The 14,824-nt window shown below is 40.0% G+C and overlaps 1 protein-coding gene across 2 annotated transcripts in view; it reads right to left on the bottom strand.

Moving 5' to 3' along the window:
* Positions 1–101: 101 nt before the first annotated feature.
* cdk6 (cyclin-dependent kinase 6) overlaps positions 102–14,824 on the bottom strand; it is a 35,294-nt gene continuing 20,571 nt past the window's right edge. For both annotated transcript variants that reach the window (XM_040121507.1, XM_040121508.1), the window contains exons 5-8: positions 10,526–10,635; positions 4,046–4,096; positions 3,532–3,667; positions 102–3,337 (exon numbers count right to left, since the gene is read on the bottom strand). In XM_040121507.1, coding sequence (XP_039977441.1) covers positions 3,185–3,337; positions 3,532–3,667; positions 4,046–4,096; positions 10,526–10,635 — 450 coding nt within the window. In that variant the 3' untranslated portion in view covers positions 102–3,184. The remainder of the gene's footprint in view (positions 3,338–3,531; positions 3,668–4,045; positions 4,097–10,525; positions 10,636–14,824) is intronic.

The following is a 14,824-nucleotide window of genomic DNA, read 5'->3' as shown; positions in this document are numbered from 1 at the left end:
CTAATTTCCATTCATTCATTCCAAAAACAAATTCTCTGCAACCATTAATTAATTAATAACACTTATTAATGAGTCCAAAACAACATTCATAAAAAGCTGCTTTTTATTCAACTGGTGCAACACAATAATAAGACACCAATGCCTGCATTCATACATACGTATAATGCCATGATTGTGGTGCTCCTAGTCTCCATTTAATATGTTAAAAACAAATGTGACACGGGAACTTATGTGTAATGTGAGTTTATACGGTGGATTAAGCTACGTTGGTTTCATAACAGTGAAAGTTCTCAAAGCTCAACAGTGGACTTCAGTTTTATGTTATGAGATTGAAATGCATTTCAAACCAATTAACTCATAAGAAAAGGTACAGTGATTGTCTCAAGTGTGATGAGACTAAGGCAGTCATGATTTTAATTGTAAACCTCTGTGGCTAAAGTATTTGGAGCTTTCATTGCATCGTATGCACCACTGACACCAGATATGAGTCTTTATAAAATAGAAAATTCACACAGTGCTTAGTCAAGCAGACAATTATACATGGATCTACATCGTGTTCGCCATCTAACAATTAAAGGTTGCTGGCAAAATCAGTTCATACAGGCAGTTATCTCCAGACAGTAATCACTACAGTAACATATATTTGATAAACAGGAATGACAGTAGACTATGATCAATGACATGATCGTGGAACAGCTTGAAAGAAAACCTGAAGGAGTTGTGATGTGGTCAGTTAGTAGCCCAAGGATGTGCAAACTGTGCCCAAAAGGTTCGGACGTCCGTAATAAGAACCTGAGAAAGTTAGAGTGTGTTTCTGTGTGTGTGTGCTAGCAGCACTACCTGTTAAGAAAACGTAAACCAGTGTTAAAATATGTTACTGTTCTGCAAGAACTACTACATACAAAAATACAACTCTGCATAACTTGCGTTTTCCTTGCTGGTAAAAACTGAACTTGAATAGAACAGGACAAACTGTAAAATAAAGCAAAAACTGTACACAAAATATTTGTGCATTATTTCATTATAAAAACCACTGTAAAAATCATAGTCACTCTCAATCCAAAGTAAATGAAATTCAACAAGCACCCACAGAACCTACCCAACATTTCAATAGACAAAATACTCTTGCCATACAACATTCTGCTGACCCTCGCTACTCTACGTCTATCCATTTTTACGACATATCTATGGGCTGGCGATGAACAGATTAAAAGTTTTCTATCATTACAGCTTGTACTTAGCACTACATACTGTACAGTACCAATGCCTATCCTTTATACATTCCTTACACTGTCAAACTGTTCTTACACAAATTCTATAATTATCTAAAGAGTTGGTGTAATTGGTGTAAGAATATTATATGCCCCAGCATATAGCAAAAAGTAAAAACTTGATGAAACAAGCATATAAGACTTGTCAATAAAATTAAAATTAAATACAGAATATTGGCCACAATACCATGCCAAATGTTTTCATGTTGAGTAGTGCTGGTGGGAATTTCTCCACCTATTGCAAGCCTGTGCATTACTGTATCATTCGAATAGTAAATACTTGTAATTCATAATGATGAAAGCCCATGATGGGAGACCAAAAGCAAGTCATTAACATCAAGTGAGTGGCAGGAACTTTTCTATAAGGTTCTTTCCTCATTGTCTCAGCACCAATGTCAGCCCATTATGATGAGCCCCTTGAAGAGTGCAGAAACCATTAGAATCCCGCTACTGGTCTGCAGTTACTCAGGATATCCTCAAAGTGGCAGTGATATAACACATATATAACTGGAATGATAAGTCAGGACATGGCAGTGAGTGGCTGGCTTGTGATGCCTGATTAATGTTTCAATAGGTAGGCGTGTACATGAGTGTGCTTATGTCAGTGGTAGTGCACACACCAAACGTTGTGTACATATCTGCTCGCAGCACACACCCACAGTAAGCAAGAACGCAGGTGAGAGCCACGCTGTCGACACAGGCTCCGGTATGGTCTGGTCCCCCAGCCAAGAGGGCTCTTGCAAGGCTGAACACTGGTCATAAGAGAGGCCTCTTCTTCATGGCCTCTACAGTTTGTCCATCCACGACTACCAGTCAGTCTGAGATGCAAGTCTCTTTGCATTGTTAACACAGTCAATCAACAACATTTAACAACCTAAAAGCAGCAATTACAATCCATCAGTTCATGGAAGGAGGATAGCTTTGTGCATTGTTCAGGGGGGTGAGAGTGCTGGTGTCATCTTTCTCGACACTATCTTTACTCTCTTTTTCTGAGTACTTTCCCGGAGTGTTGTACATTGACTATAAAAGGTTTTTGCCCCCTTGGTCCATTTCATGTTTTGCTTTTGAGTTTATATACAACATGGAATCACAGTTGATTAAGCTTTTTTGACACTGATTATCAGAAAAAAAACTCCTAATGTCAAAAAGAAAAGAAATCTCTACAAATGGATCTAAATGACACCACAAGTACTGCCCCTCTTAACTATGACATACTTAACTTGTCACTGGTGCAGCCAACTGCTTTTTAGAAGTCGAATAATAGGTAGAATTGCAATCACCTGTGTGTAAACCAGATGTGATTTTTAGTTAAATGCACCTGCTGTTGGGCACAACAGTGGACATAAACTACCCTATAAAAACAGAAACTTCACAGAAACATCAAAAATGATGAATCAGTGGAAGGATACCGGTAAAATGTGAAGGCCATGAGTATGGAGCACAGTAAGGTCAGTCCTTAAACAAGGGCAACGTGGTGGCACAATCACAATCCAATCAAGAATTTCAGGTAGAACTTAAAGATGCTGTTCAGTCATGCTCGCCATGCAACTTGACAGAGTTTTTGAAAAGAAGAAAATTTGTTCTATTCAATTGTGCAACACTGATACAGAACCAACCACATAGACGCAAAGCTGTCATTGTAGCCAAAAGTACCTTTACTAAATACTGACTTGAGAGGGTGATTACCAGTGTAATCAGTTTTTTTGTGTTCTATATTTGTACTTAAATTTCATCAATTTCCACAGATTTGTTTTCACTTCGACATGTAAGATTTATCTGTTGATCAGTGTCAAAAAATGTTAATTAACACACTTTGATTTAACGCTGTAAAAACAATATAACATGAAGCAGACTGCGAAGCTGAATGCTTTTTATAGACATTGTATGGGATGATTAAGGGTGAAGGAGGACTGTCAGGCAGTCCTCTCCTCCATAGTGGGCTTGTTGCTGGGGATGGGCTGGGCCGCGTACACACTTCTACTGTGGCTGTCCACACTTTGAAAATAGGGGTGGCTCAGCGCAGCGAAGGCTGATATCCTCCTGGAGGGGTTGAAGGCGAGGAATTGCTGCAGTGAGAGAAGAAAACAAGAGGATGAATGAGAGGAAAAGTTTATGATGAGAGAAATGAGAGAAATTATCAGTTGGTGTATAATTTAATTGAAAAAAAAACACAAAAAGAAGAACAGGTATATGATATCAGTGGAGGTGTAGTTTGATATTAAGGCTTTGAAACTTTGAAACACTGAAAAGCGGTATCCACCATTAAGAGGGCCTGTCCTTGCTCTTCCATGTCCGGAACCAAGTCTTCTATTGGCTTAGGGGGCCGCGGGGTGAAGGCACTCTGTGGTAGGGCCACTTCCTGGGGCCAGTCCTCTGCTGAAGGTACCCCAACAACACTGTGGGATCATAATGGTCATCAGTACCTCTCCAGTTCAGATGTTTGCTAAAATTATCCTAAGTTTGCCGAATCAACTGACAGTCTTCTTGTGTGCCTGTTTGTAAGCTTTGCAAAATGGTGCTAATAATATTCACCCTAGCAGAGCAGTATAACTTAATCTTGTAGGTTATGCATTAGTTGTATTTAGGCCAGATGCAGGAAACGAAACTAATCCACACACTTGATTGAAGTACCCAAACTTTTATTGGATTCACTTTTGACTGATTTTTTATGGTCAATACAAGAAGGTTTTGGGAAGCTTAAATCCAGGATGTGCATTCATTCTCAAGGAACATACAGGACCTCAGAGGCTGTAACAGGAAACAGTAATACTTACTCAAAAATCTTTCCCAGCTGATCAACATCTGAGTTTCCTCGAAATAGCGGTCTGGAAAATAGAAAAAAAAAAAAAAAAAGTTTAGTTTGACTGCTGTGGCTGAAACATTTACACAAGTCAATGTCTATATACAGTATTTTGTGCCGTAAAAAAGGATATTGAATAAGGTTAAAATGCTAAAGCATTAATTCTAAAGCATTCATTCTGATATGAGCATTAAGGCTCACTGTCCCACGGTACAGTATGGACGAATGGCCTTAAGATATAAGCTTTTGGCTAAAGGCAAAGAGGAATGTGGGACTCTGATGTGAACGTTTGAAGTGGCCACACACTCGCAGCTCCATCTCATGGAGTCAAGATTGTGAAGCAGTGTTGGTAGTACCAATGAAGAGGGGAGGGAGGGATGAAAGGAGGGAGTAGAGCGACAGTAGGGCTGCTGGTGGTTCCTGTGGCTTTGGGCCGTCTTTGGATGCCCGTGGGCGGCCATGCCTGCCCTGGCATCCGCACAAATTCCAGTAGTCATCATCAGCACAAGCCTGCCGCCCGCCGCACAGGACAGAAAAAGCCTATTTATCCCTTATGTGTGTGTGTCTGCTTTTGCTCTCTCTGTGTGAATGTGTGTAGGAAAGTGGGAGGGAGTGGCATGTGAAAGAAGAGTTGGATTATTCTAACAGAGAAAGAGGTATGGGAACTAGACCTTCCTGTTGAAGTTCCTCTGAAAGGAAATGAGGAGGTGGTGTTGTCAAAGAGTGGTATTTCTTGAACAATGACTTTTAGGCTAAATAAGAAAGTCAAATATGTTAACGTTCAATATGACTGTAAAAAATGCACGAGTCTAGAAGGAGACGGAAAAGCCTTAGGCCTTCTTTTTGTTATATTGTATTTGTTTGAGATGATTAGTCACCAGCAGATGTCAATGTAATGCAGGATACTGACACATACTGTAGGTGTATGCATGTGTATATGGATTCTGTATCCAGACCTCAATACAGTTCGAGTGCACCCCACTTAACTGGAATCAACAGAGACTGCCTAGCCACCATGTATTCCCTGAGTTTTGCCACTTGCAGGAAGCTTTGCATAGCTGAACACCCACACTTTCCTACAGACTCAGACACTGGGATATTAGTCACACAGGGGTATTTTGCACATTTTTACAGTGACAGCAAACTCTATCACATGCTACAGTACAGAAGTGGAATATAGATAGAGTGTTTTGATAAGTCAGAAATGGTATCCTTAACTAATGGATGCCCCAGTGTTTTTGTTTTTTTTAATACTCTAGCACCACAGCTTTAAACATCTGACATTTAAACAGGAACACACCACATATGCAGGTCTTTTGGGGTAAAGCACTGCACCAAGGTTTGAAAGCCATTTAAGATCAGACCAAACCAGTTCTGACTGTTGCAAAGGAAGAAGAAAGAAGAAAAAAAAAAAAAAAAAAAAAAAAATCACCTACAGCAAAGTTATCGTGCCAAAACAAGTAGGGCTGATAATTCCAAGAGGTCCATTTTTAAACCTGGAGTGGTTTGTTGGTTTGTTGGAGGGGGATAACTGGATTCACATAAAGCTGGCCACTAGCATACACACACAATCAACAATCGAGTGCAAATGCAAGTACAAACATAATGGTGTACAAATGCACACATGTATGCAAAAGGGATTGTTTCCCACTCAAGAAATTTGCATGTGCGCGAACACGCACAGACAGATGGCAGTGAAAAGAGGACTGAGACTGGGTTGGGATAGGCAGCTGAGTCACGCTTCCTTTAGTGCCAGCACGGCTCTGTCCCACATTCCACTGAGACAACCTCTGGAATGTGTGTGTGTGTGTGTGTGTGTGTGTGTGTGTGTGTGTGTGCGCGCGCGCACGCGTATGTTTGCACGTGAGAGCGTCAATCTGTCTGGGTGGGAAATGGAGAGAGACAAATGGAGTGTGGCTTCTTCGTGTCTTTAAGCCTGAGTCAGTGTTAACTGCGTGGACATGTCAGTCTGTGCTGAGTTTAGATGTACTATACATCTAAACTCAGCACGAACACGCTCATTTGTGCTGACAAATGAGCGCTTATGCAAGTTTGCATTGTTGAGGATTTATCAATTGAGCTCCAAACTGTGAGAAAGTCAACACGGATGTGGGACCTCTCCCGGACCATTAACACAAGACGTTCCACCTTTTCGATTGGAGGAATGTCAACAAGCAGGCGCTCTCTCCCCCATTCACTCAAATGATGACTCACCCCGACACTATCCCAGTCATGCAGATGCAGACTTGTGTGATATTTACTCAAATCCCTTTGACAAGAAGTTGAGAACTATTCTCACTACAGTACATAGTCATTAAAAGAGATGTTTGAAGATGAAAGTGGAGAAGAAGGTAGGGGGGGGGTTGTTGTTGAAGTTTCATGAGTTACAAGTTCACCAGAAAATGTTTTGAAGTTAGATTTTCACATCCAACTTTGACCTGCAGCATAAGGTGAGAGGGTTAACTGGGGTTGTCACTGCTTAGTGGATCCCCGGCATGGGGCTGAAACTTACACTTACTAAACGCTTACTAGCTGTGAGAAAATATGTAACATCTCCAGATTGCTTTTTTTGTCTAGCCAACATTCCAGAATCAAGAGATATTCAATTTACAAAAATATAAAAATAAACTACAGCAGCAGTCTTCTCATTTTAAGAAAATATTGGACATTTTTTTTGTAAGAAAAATCACTTAAACTATTTATGAATTATCAAAATTATTGCCAATGAATATTCTGACGATAGACTAACAGATTAAATGACTAATTGTGCTGATGAAATTTCTAACCTGATGGATCCATTCATTCTCAGAAGAGTGCATTCAATTTAGATAACAGCTATTTTAAAAAGGCAATTAAACCACCAGTGGGGCTGTCTGGTTTGTTGTAATTGACCTGTCAACAATTATAATCTCCACTTCAACAAAACTGCAAACAAATAAACAGTGTTTTCTCATCTCCTCTTGTTCTGCACTTTTCCTCAATCACTCTTTCTTGTGCACTCTTTCCCCGCTTCTCCCAGGTGCCCTTTAATCTCTTACAGGTGGCCTTTTAAAAAGCCATCTTAATCACCTGCAGAGAGCAAGAGATAGAGAGAGTGAGAGACAGAGTGAGATAGAGAATGAGTGTGTACAGTATGTTCTGTTTATGGCCATCAAAGGGCTCTGCCTCGTTTCCGCCTTAAGGCAACGTTGGACAGGTGCCAGATTGTGAAAACACACATATACTGTATACACACCAAAGCTTTTTACAGCTTATTGTGTCAGGGTGAGAGAAGAAGTACCCTAACCCAGACAACAGACGCACGCACGCGCACACACGCACACACACAGAGCCAGCTCACTGCTATCAGACAAGGTGGGATTGCCAAAGGATTCAGATTGTGCCTGCTTTTAAAGGAACACTATATGAAACAAGGACAGACCTCTTCTGGACATATTACTTACAATACATGCTACTGTTGCTTTGTGTCAATTCCTTATGGGCAGTTAGATGTTCACGTTAAGTGCCACAGATTTTCTGGTGCATGTTTTAGCATTAAAAAGGCTACACAACCAGGAAATACACTTCAGCTTTGTGGTGTTCATGTTGCAGTGTTATGTGCAAGCATGACTATGAATATAAATCAGATATATCTTTTCATACCTGGCTTCACAAACTTCCATGCCAAAATGTGGAACATTGTCTCAGGGTCTGAAAACTGTTTGCACTTGTCAAATCTTATCCATGCTTATTTTAGATCACGTGTTTACATCCACACTAGGGCTACAACTAAGGATTCTTTTCATTATTAATTAATCTGCTGATTAGTTAATGATTAATTGCTATGTCTGTAATTGTCAGAACATAGTGGAAAATAACAATCACAAAGACAAGGCCGCAAATCCTTACAATTTAAAGGTTGAAATCAGACTATAAAAATTGCCCCTGCCTTTCAACCTCCATTCTGTTAGTCCATCTTAATGTACTGAATGTGTACAGATCTTGTTTGGGAATGTGAAAAACTTATGTGTCACCATTTTTATAGCAGGCTGCTAAATGTAGCTTTTACACATGACCTGGCGCACGATTGCACCAACGATGTTTTTAAAGGACGCAACAGCATTAGATAGTTTCCAGCGGATCATGTTTTGTCGGGATATCACACCAAACACTCCAGAGGAATGTTACCAGAGGAGTAAATGGGGAAAACACTTTGTGCATGTTTTTATTTTTTAGGGGAAAAAAAAATAAACTTTGGGCCTGAACAGAACAGAAGAGCTTCAATGCACCGTGGAACCATGTTTCTAAAAGGAGATTCCCCTATTTGATGTTTTGCTGATGATGGTATATAACAAATTGGTCCAAAATCTCCTACAGGTCATTTTTATACTCACCAAACCATTCAGTGACCCCTTATGCCCTGTATGGAAGCATCTGCTTTCATTATATTGCGCCACTCATTTGTCACTCGTCTGTATACCACACGACTACACAATCTCTCTTCACCCCGTGTCACCCTTTGCCACCAGAGCACATACATCTCCACTGAGGCCCACCCGCACAGCGTGGGGTGCTGTGTGAGACTGTGGATGTTGGGGTGAGACAGTTGGGGAAGGAAGCATAAATTACAGGCAGGGCTGCTCCGCCTGGCAATCAGCCCTACCTCAGAGAGTCTGTTCTTATCTACTCTGAAGCACACCACTAAAAACTACAAGACCCCATTTTTCTGTTGATTGCAAGACACATTTCTTAACACAGTATGGCAAATAAATATAGACATCAGACATCAGGCATATGGGCAAAATTTGCCCATATGCCCTGGAAAAGTCTTTTTTCCTTGCATAAGCAGGCAGTTGAACCCTTTTTTTTTTTAAAAATGGTCCGTTATTAGCCTGGCTCTCCAGTGTGTGAAGTTCGTTAGACCACAAACTGACAAATACCTATACCAAGAAGCAGAATCTTGACTTGCATGCCGCAACCACAGCAGGCAGCCTGTCATTACTGTAATGGTTTGATAAGCCAACCGAAATGTGATTCCTCAATGCTCACAATGCATCTGACAGGTGTCACTTAAGGAAAAGATGACAAGTTTAAGAAACACCCAAATAACTGATTCTGTAACGACAGCAGTTTGTTTTTCTATGAAAATATAATATCTAGAATGTGAGCCAAATTAAAAAGTTAATGCAGAGAAATAGAAAAGTCTCTTTTCTGTGGAGTTCCTTTGGTATCAACTAGCAACCTTCAGGTCTTGGACCGAGGGTTACAAGTTGAAATACAAATATGTATAACATTTACAAGAAGCACCAGGTGAATAAAATTTATACACCACAGATCTGGGACATCTATTCTAAATAATTTGTATCAGTATTCATGTAAACAGTAACGGCAGATGGCTTTCAGTGATACTCACTCCATATTGAGACCTAGTCACAAGGATATGAGCATGTGAATGTGTGTATACTGAATGTGTACATCCCTGTCTTTCACTGTGGTTTTAATAAGTAAATGTGGTAAATCCATCAGTAAAGGAGGCATCGTCTGACCGATGACTCCAGTAACCCATGTAACAGCCAGACCAGTGACACTAGTAACACAGTGGTAAGTAGCACATGGTTAAGTTCAACCATCTGATGGTTAAATTAGCTCAAATTTCAGACCTCACTTTGATGTCACCACACTTACAAATTCACACTGAAAAAAAGCATAGGATTCAAATTATATTCTGTAAGTAAAATAAGTTCAGGGGTTTTAGTTTACTTCATTTTCTACTTCAAACCACTTTAACATGAAAAATCGTTAGGGTAAACACAATGCAATATAGGTTCGTGGTACAATTCATGCTAAGCCTGAAAATAAAAACATTTTATACATGAAAATTAGCTACAATTTGGCACAGTAAGTTCATTGCAAAGGATAAAGAGCCAGCTTGTATGTAGCAAGGACATTGTGCCGATGCAGGTCAGTAAGTGAGTGTAATCGTTTCCATGTTATAATGGTACGTCACACTTATCTTTTCCTAACAAGTCAGTTGTCAGTTGTTAAGGTGTAAATGTTTAATGTGATTTCATTGTGAAAGCAGAAGAGATGGAGGATACAACAGTGGATGAATGAGGGGATAATTTGAAAATAATGACATGTGAATAGCAGTAACTTGGTTCCAGACCTCTAAATCGCTGCCTGCATCTCCAAGGTTTTCAGCTTTTTTTCCCAGTTCGCATAGGTCTGGTGTTGTGCTTACTGAGGGATGCTTCCCCGGTTGGAAAAACATTCAAGCCAATCAGAGCTTTCTCTATCCTTCCCTTCTGCTGCCATGTTATATCTCATTCCTCCTGCTCAAGGTTTCTGAGAAATCAGTCCTAAATAAACTGATAAGACTACAAAGGTATAAAACAGTGTGCCTGTGAACTTTTCAGTTTGAGAATTACACCAATATTTCAGTCAAAAGGTCTCCATCTGGCTCTTTAGCTCTCACCTTCTCCTGAACATCTCAGCAAAGATGCAGCCAACACTCCACAGGTCCACTGGTGTAGCGTAACTGGACTGGAGCAGCACTTCTGGGGCTCTGTACCATAGTGTCACCACCTACAACACACACAGCAGAAATCCATTAAAGACATTATTGTTAAAATTTACATACAAAGACAAACAAATATTCTTCTTTCCATGTAGTTTTATCTGCCAGCAGCACTAGGTAAATGTCACTGCCCAGGGGAGCTCTCCCTCTCCCTCTCTCTCTCACACACACACATATACACACACACACACACACACACGGTAAGGCTTCTCTGCCCCCATCTTAGGCTTACGTAAGACATGAAATCATATCTGGCAATACACGTCTCCCTGCTGCCGTTTTGGTGTACCCACATCACACAGTCTTTCCACAGCAATCCAACAGGGACACACAATACTGTACCTACATATAATGTATATGTGCGTTTACATGGTGTGCTCCCCATTATGATAATGAACAACACGTTTCACTGGATTAAACCTGCCGGATGTCATATCTACGTGACGTGATAACGATTTGACTAACTGATAACCACCAACCCACCCTAACCCTACCTCCTTGCCAAAATAGAAAAAAAACAAAAACAAAAAAAACCCCCAAACAAATCACTTCCCGTCTTACATCAAGCAACCTTGCACCCACCTGAGGTATACTGGCAGCCATTTTGTGCCACTTCACAGTAGGCATGATTTCCAAATTTGTCACTGCAACTCTATTGGTAGTTCTGAGTGCATGTATGAGTGTGTATGTGTAGTCATAGCCTGCAGGAAAGCAGCAGCATTGTTAACAGCTACAGTAGGGAAAGCCTCCAGACAAAACTCAGTGACCCCTAGTAAGAGAGTGGACTGTTTCCAGGTGCTTTCCTAAACTCCAGATTTTTCCAGCAGCTTTTGGCTGCAGTCCCCCCTTCAGGCCCTGCAGAGTGCTTATCGGGATCTTAGAGTCGGAGGGGAATGTTTGTAAGCAAAAAGAGTGCAGTGTCACCTAGGTATCTTTATTAGCTGGCGTGGACTCTCTGCTGGAGTATGAGGAAATACCCTGATTAGATGTTATCCACATGCCCATTTGAGTAATATGAGAGCGATGATCTTCAAAGTATGCACATGGCCAAATATGAACTATTAAAAAGAGTGAAGCAAATTCTTGCTTATGTTCTCAAGTGCCTCATGAGAAGTTACATGGAGTCAGCACTCACGTAACTTTATGGTTCACAGACTTTTGGATAGGATTTCTTTCACTAGGGGTGGTTGGATGATTTCAGTATTACATGTGTCGATTGGTGATTTTAATCCTGTCCAAAGAACGTGTGTGTGAGATCCTGTACTTCAATAAGCGCACTTGTTGGTCCTTGCCTAATTTAATTCCCATTTGGAACAACCAGATGTGTTTTAGCCATGCTGTGGCTCTATATATGGCAATGTCAGTTGGTTGGTCCAACAATCTTTTCAGTGTGAAATATCTAAAAACTATTAAAATTATTGCTTATAAAAATTGGACAGACATTCGTGGTCCCCAGAAGATGAATCCTACTGACTTTGGTTATCCTCTGACCTTTTTTCCAGCACCACAGAGAGGTTGACATTTGTGGTTCAGAGTGAAATGTCTTTGAATGGATTTCCATGAAATTTCGCACAGATATTCACGGTCCCTAGTGGATGAATGTTAATGATTTTGTCGATCCCCTGACTTTTTCTCTTGCACCATCATCAGGTCAAAATTTCAACTTGTACAAAACTTTTGTTCATGATCAAATACCTGAAAAACTAATGACATTCCCATCAGCCTCAACTGTACTTGCTGTGCTTACTGCCAATTTTACCAATGTTATCCTAACATGCACCTAAACTGCACCTGGTAAATATTACCTGCTACACATCAGCATGAGAGTATGATCTCATGCTGATGTTAACAATAGCTCAAAGCAAGTACAGTCTCACAGAGACTAGCTAGCATGGCTGTAGACTCTTTAGTCTTGTCATCTGTATAAAGACTGAGTTTAATCAGTCCTTTTCCTATTGTAAATTGTCAATTCAGAAAAAACATTTTTTTTAGTTTACAACTGTCTGAAACTGAAATAACTGTTTGGAAGTAAAAAGATATTTTGGTTTAACAGTAATGTTAATAGTAATATAAAATTTAAGCATTTAAAAAGCCATTAGTGACAAATATAAAATTATTTTCCTGCAGAATATCCCTGTCTATCTGTCTTTGTCAATGGCTAAAGAACCATCCTGAACAATGAGTTTAGTTATCAAGTTTCGGGACAACATTTTACTACTCACCTGTCCCTAGAATAAGAATGCAACGCTAATGGGGAATTGTTCATAATTGTAGCGTAAAGGGAAGTCATTGATATCTGAGGCAAACCTGCAATCTGACCAAACATTACCCCAAGCGGGGATTCTTAAACAGGGCAGTCCAACAGATACTGAGAAGAGGAATAAAAAGTTCAGTCACATTTTGTCTTCTAAACTGAATGACACTATTAATAGAGCTGGGGGCTTCATTTTGCAGATGTGTGACACTTTCTCATCTCCTGCTTCCTGCTTCAGTCGAAATAGGGAGGAAGTTGAGGCTAGTTGTCTGAGATGTGTCGGCTGAGCCACGTGACCAGAAATGAGACATACGCTGAGAATGAACAGACTGGCTGTTAGGATCACAGAAGATTTTCAGAACAGTGAAACCTCAAAGAAAAACATGAATGGAAGTTGTACAGCTGCCCATATAGTCAGGCAACAAAATGTTATTGATAGTTTTTTTTTTTAGCGTAGGAAAATTCAAGAATGAAAGCATTGCTTTCTTTTTTCTATGAATTCTTTGATTTTAACTAAGTTTTCTGCAGGTGCTCAGGTTAATATCTAGTTAGAGCACATCACATCTCAATTTTCCCCCTACCAGCCAAGACATGGCATTGCTAAAACCCTCAAACATTCAAACACATGTTCTTTTAAAATGAGGATGGATACATCAGTGACAAATGGCCCAATCAACACTTTCCTGTAAGTCTTTAAGCTTCAGGTTTAAATACATGTGACTTAAGTGTACTGCATAGAGATTGTAGCCCTTCAGAGTCAAAAGTCAGGGCTCTTGTGAATACGCGCTCACATAGAGCCTTCTAGGAAGAACCACAGATTTTGAGCTCGGGGTATATCCGCCTCAGTGCTATACAGAGTTATTCGAAATCCTGGCCACAACTGCAGATTAAGGCATATATATCACACATGCATGCACTCACAGATACACCGGAAGATAGATACGTTAAGGTCTATTGCAATCTGAAAGTACACCCTGACTACTTGCACTGTAGCATAATGTTTTTGTAGCAGTATACCTTCGGTAAGGTGATCTTTCATTCTATCCTGCATTAAAAGGAGCCTGCCGTAATTCAATATTTTTCTTTTTTTGCCAATGAATATCCTGAAAAGACCAAAACCAACAATGCATTAGTCCATCTCTCACTACTATCTGACTTCTTTGCAATGTGACACTGAAAAGCCCAGGCCCATTTATTCCTACTCAATTTTTTAAAAAAAGGATCAAAAATATATACTCTTTTCTAACTTTTGCGTACTGTACGTTATATAGTGCACTTGTTGGAGACTGATTTCAGTTGCCGATTTCAAATACATTGTATACACCAGTTAGTATTTACTGTGCCAGGATGATGTGGCCCTGACTCAACATAAACTATACATCATAATAAAAGGAACATTCCAGCCTGTGCAAGAGTGTGGCTCATTTTTTTTCTTAGTTTTTGGAAGAATAAGTTATTTCAGGCTTTGGCTACACAGGCAAGACTTTTTAGTACAATTAAATTGTTCTTGATTTTGGTCTTTTCAAGAGATTTGTTGAGAAAATATGGACTTGTCATTTCAGCAGACGTATCATTTCACTAACTTTTTAAACTGAATAGTATTAAAAATACCCTGCTGGTTTGCACTGCGATTTTCTACTTTGAGCCTCACTTCCAAACAAGTGCCAACCATTAAGTGTTTATAAACAAAACCCTTTTTCTGTAAACGTATACTGCTATTCTTTACTTTACCTAATGCCTAATATTCTCAAATTATTAACTGCTTGCCCCCCTCAAATGGCTCATCTGGAACCTCAGATTCAAAGCTTCAGGGTGCTCATTTTCATTTCTAAACAAACATTCTGCTGTCGGCACTGCTTTCAGCTCTACAACCCTCCTCACCCTTTTCTTCCTACCTCCTCCCTCTCTCCTGCAATCTCTTTTTCCTGCTCTCCAAAATGACT

This window comes from Xiphias gladius, chromosome 24 (assembly GCF_016859285.1).
Source record: "Xiphias gladius isolate SHS-SW01 ecotype Sanya breed wild chromosome 24, ASM1685928v1, whole genome shotgun sequence".
Classification (NCBI taxonomy): Eukaryota; Metazoa; Chordata; class Actinopteri; order Istiophoriformes; family Xiphiidae; genus Xiphias; species Xiphias gladius.
Note: the sequence above shows the minus strand (reverse complement) of the source record. Positions and strands in the feature narration are given on the sequence as shown.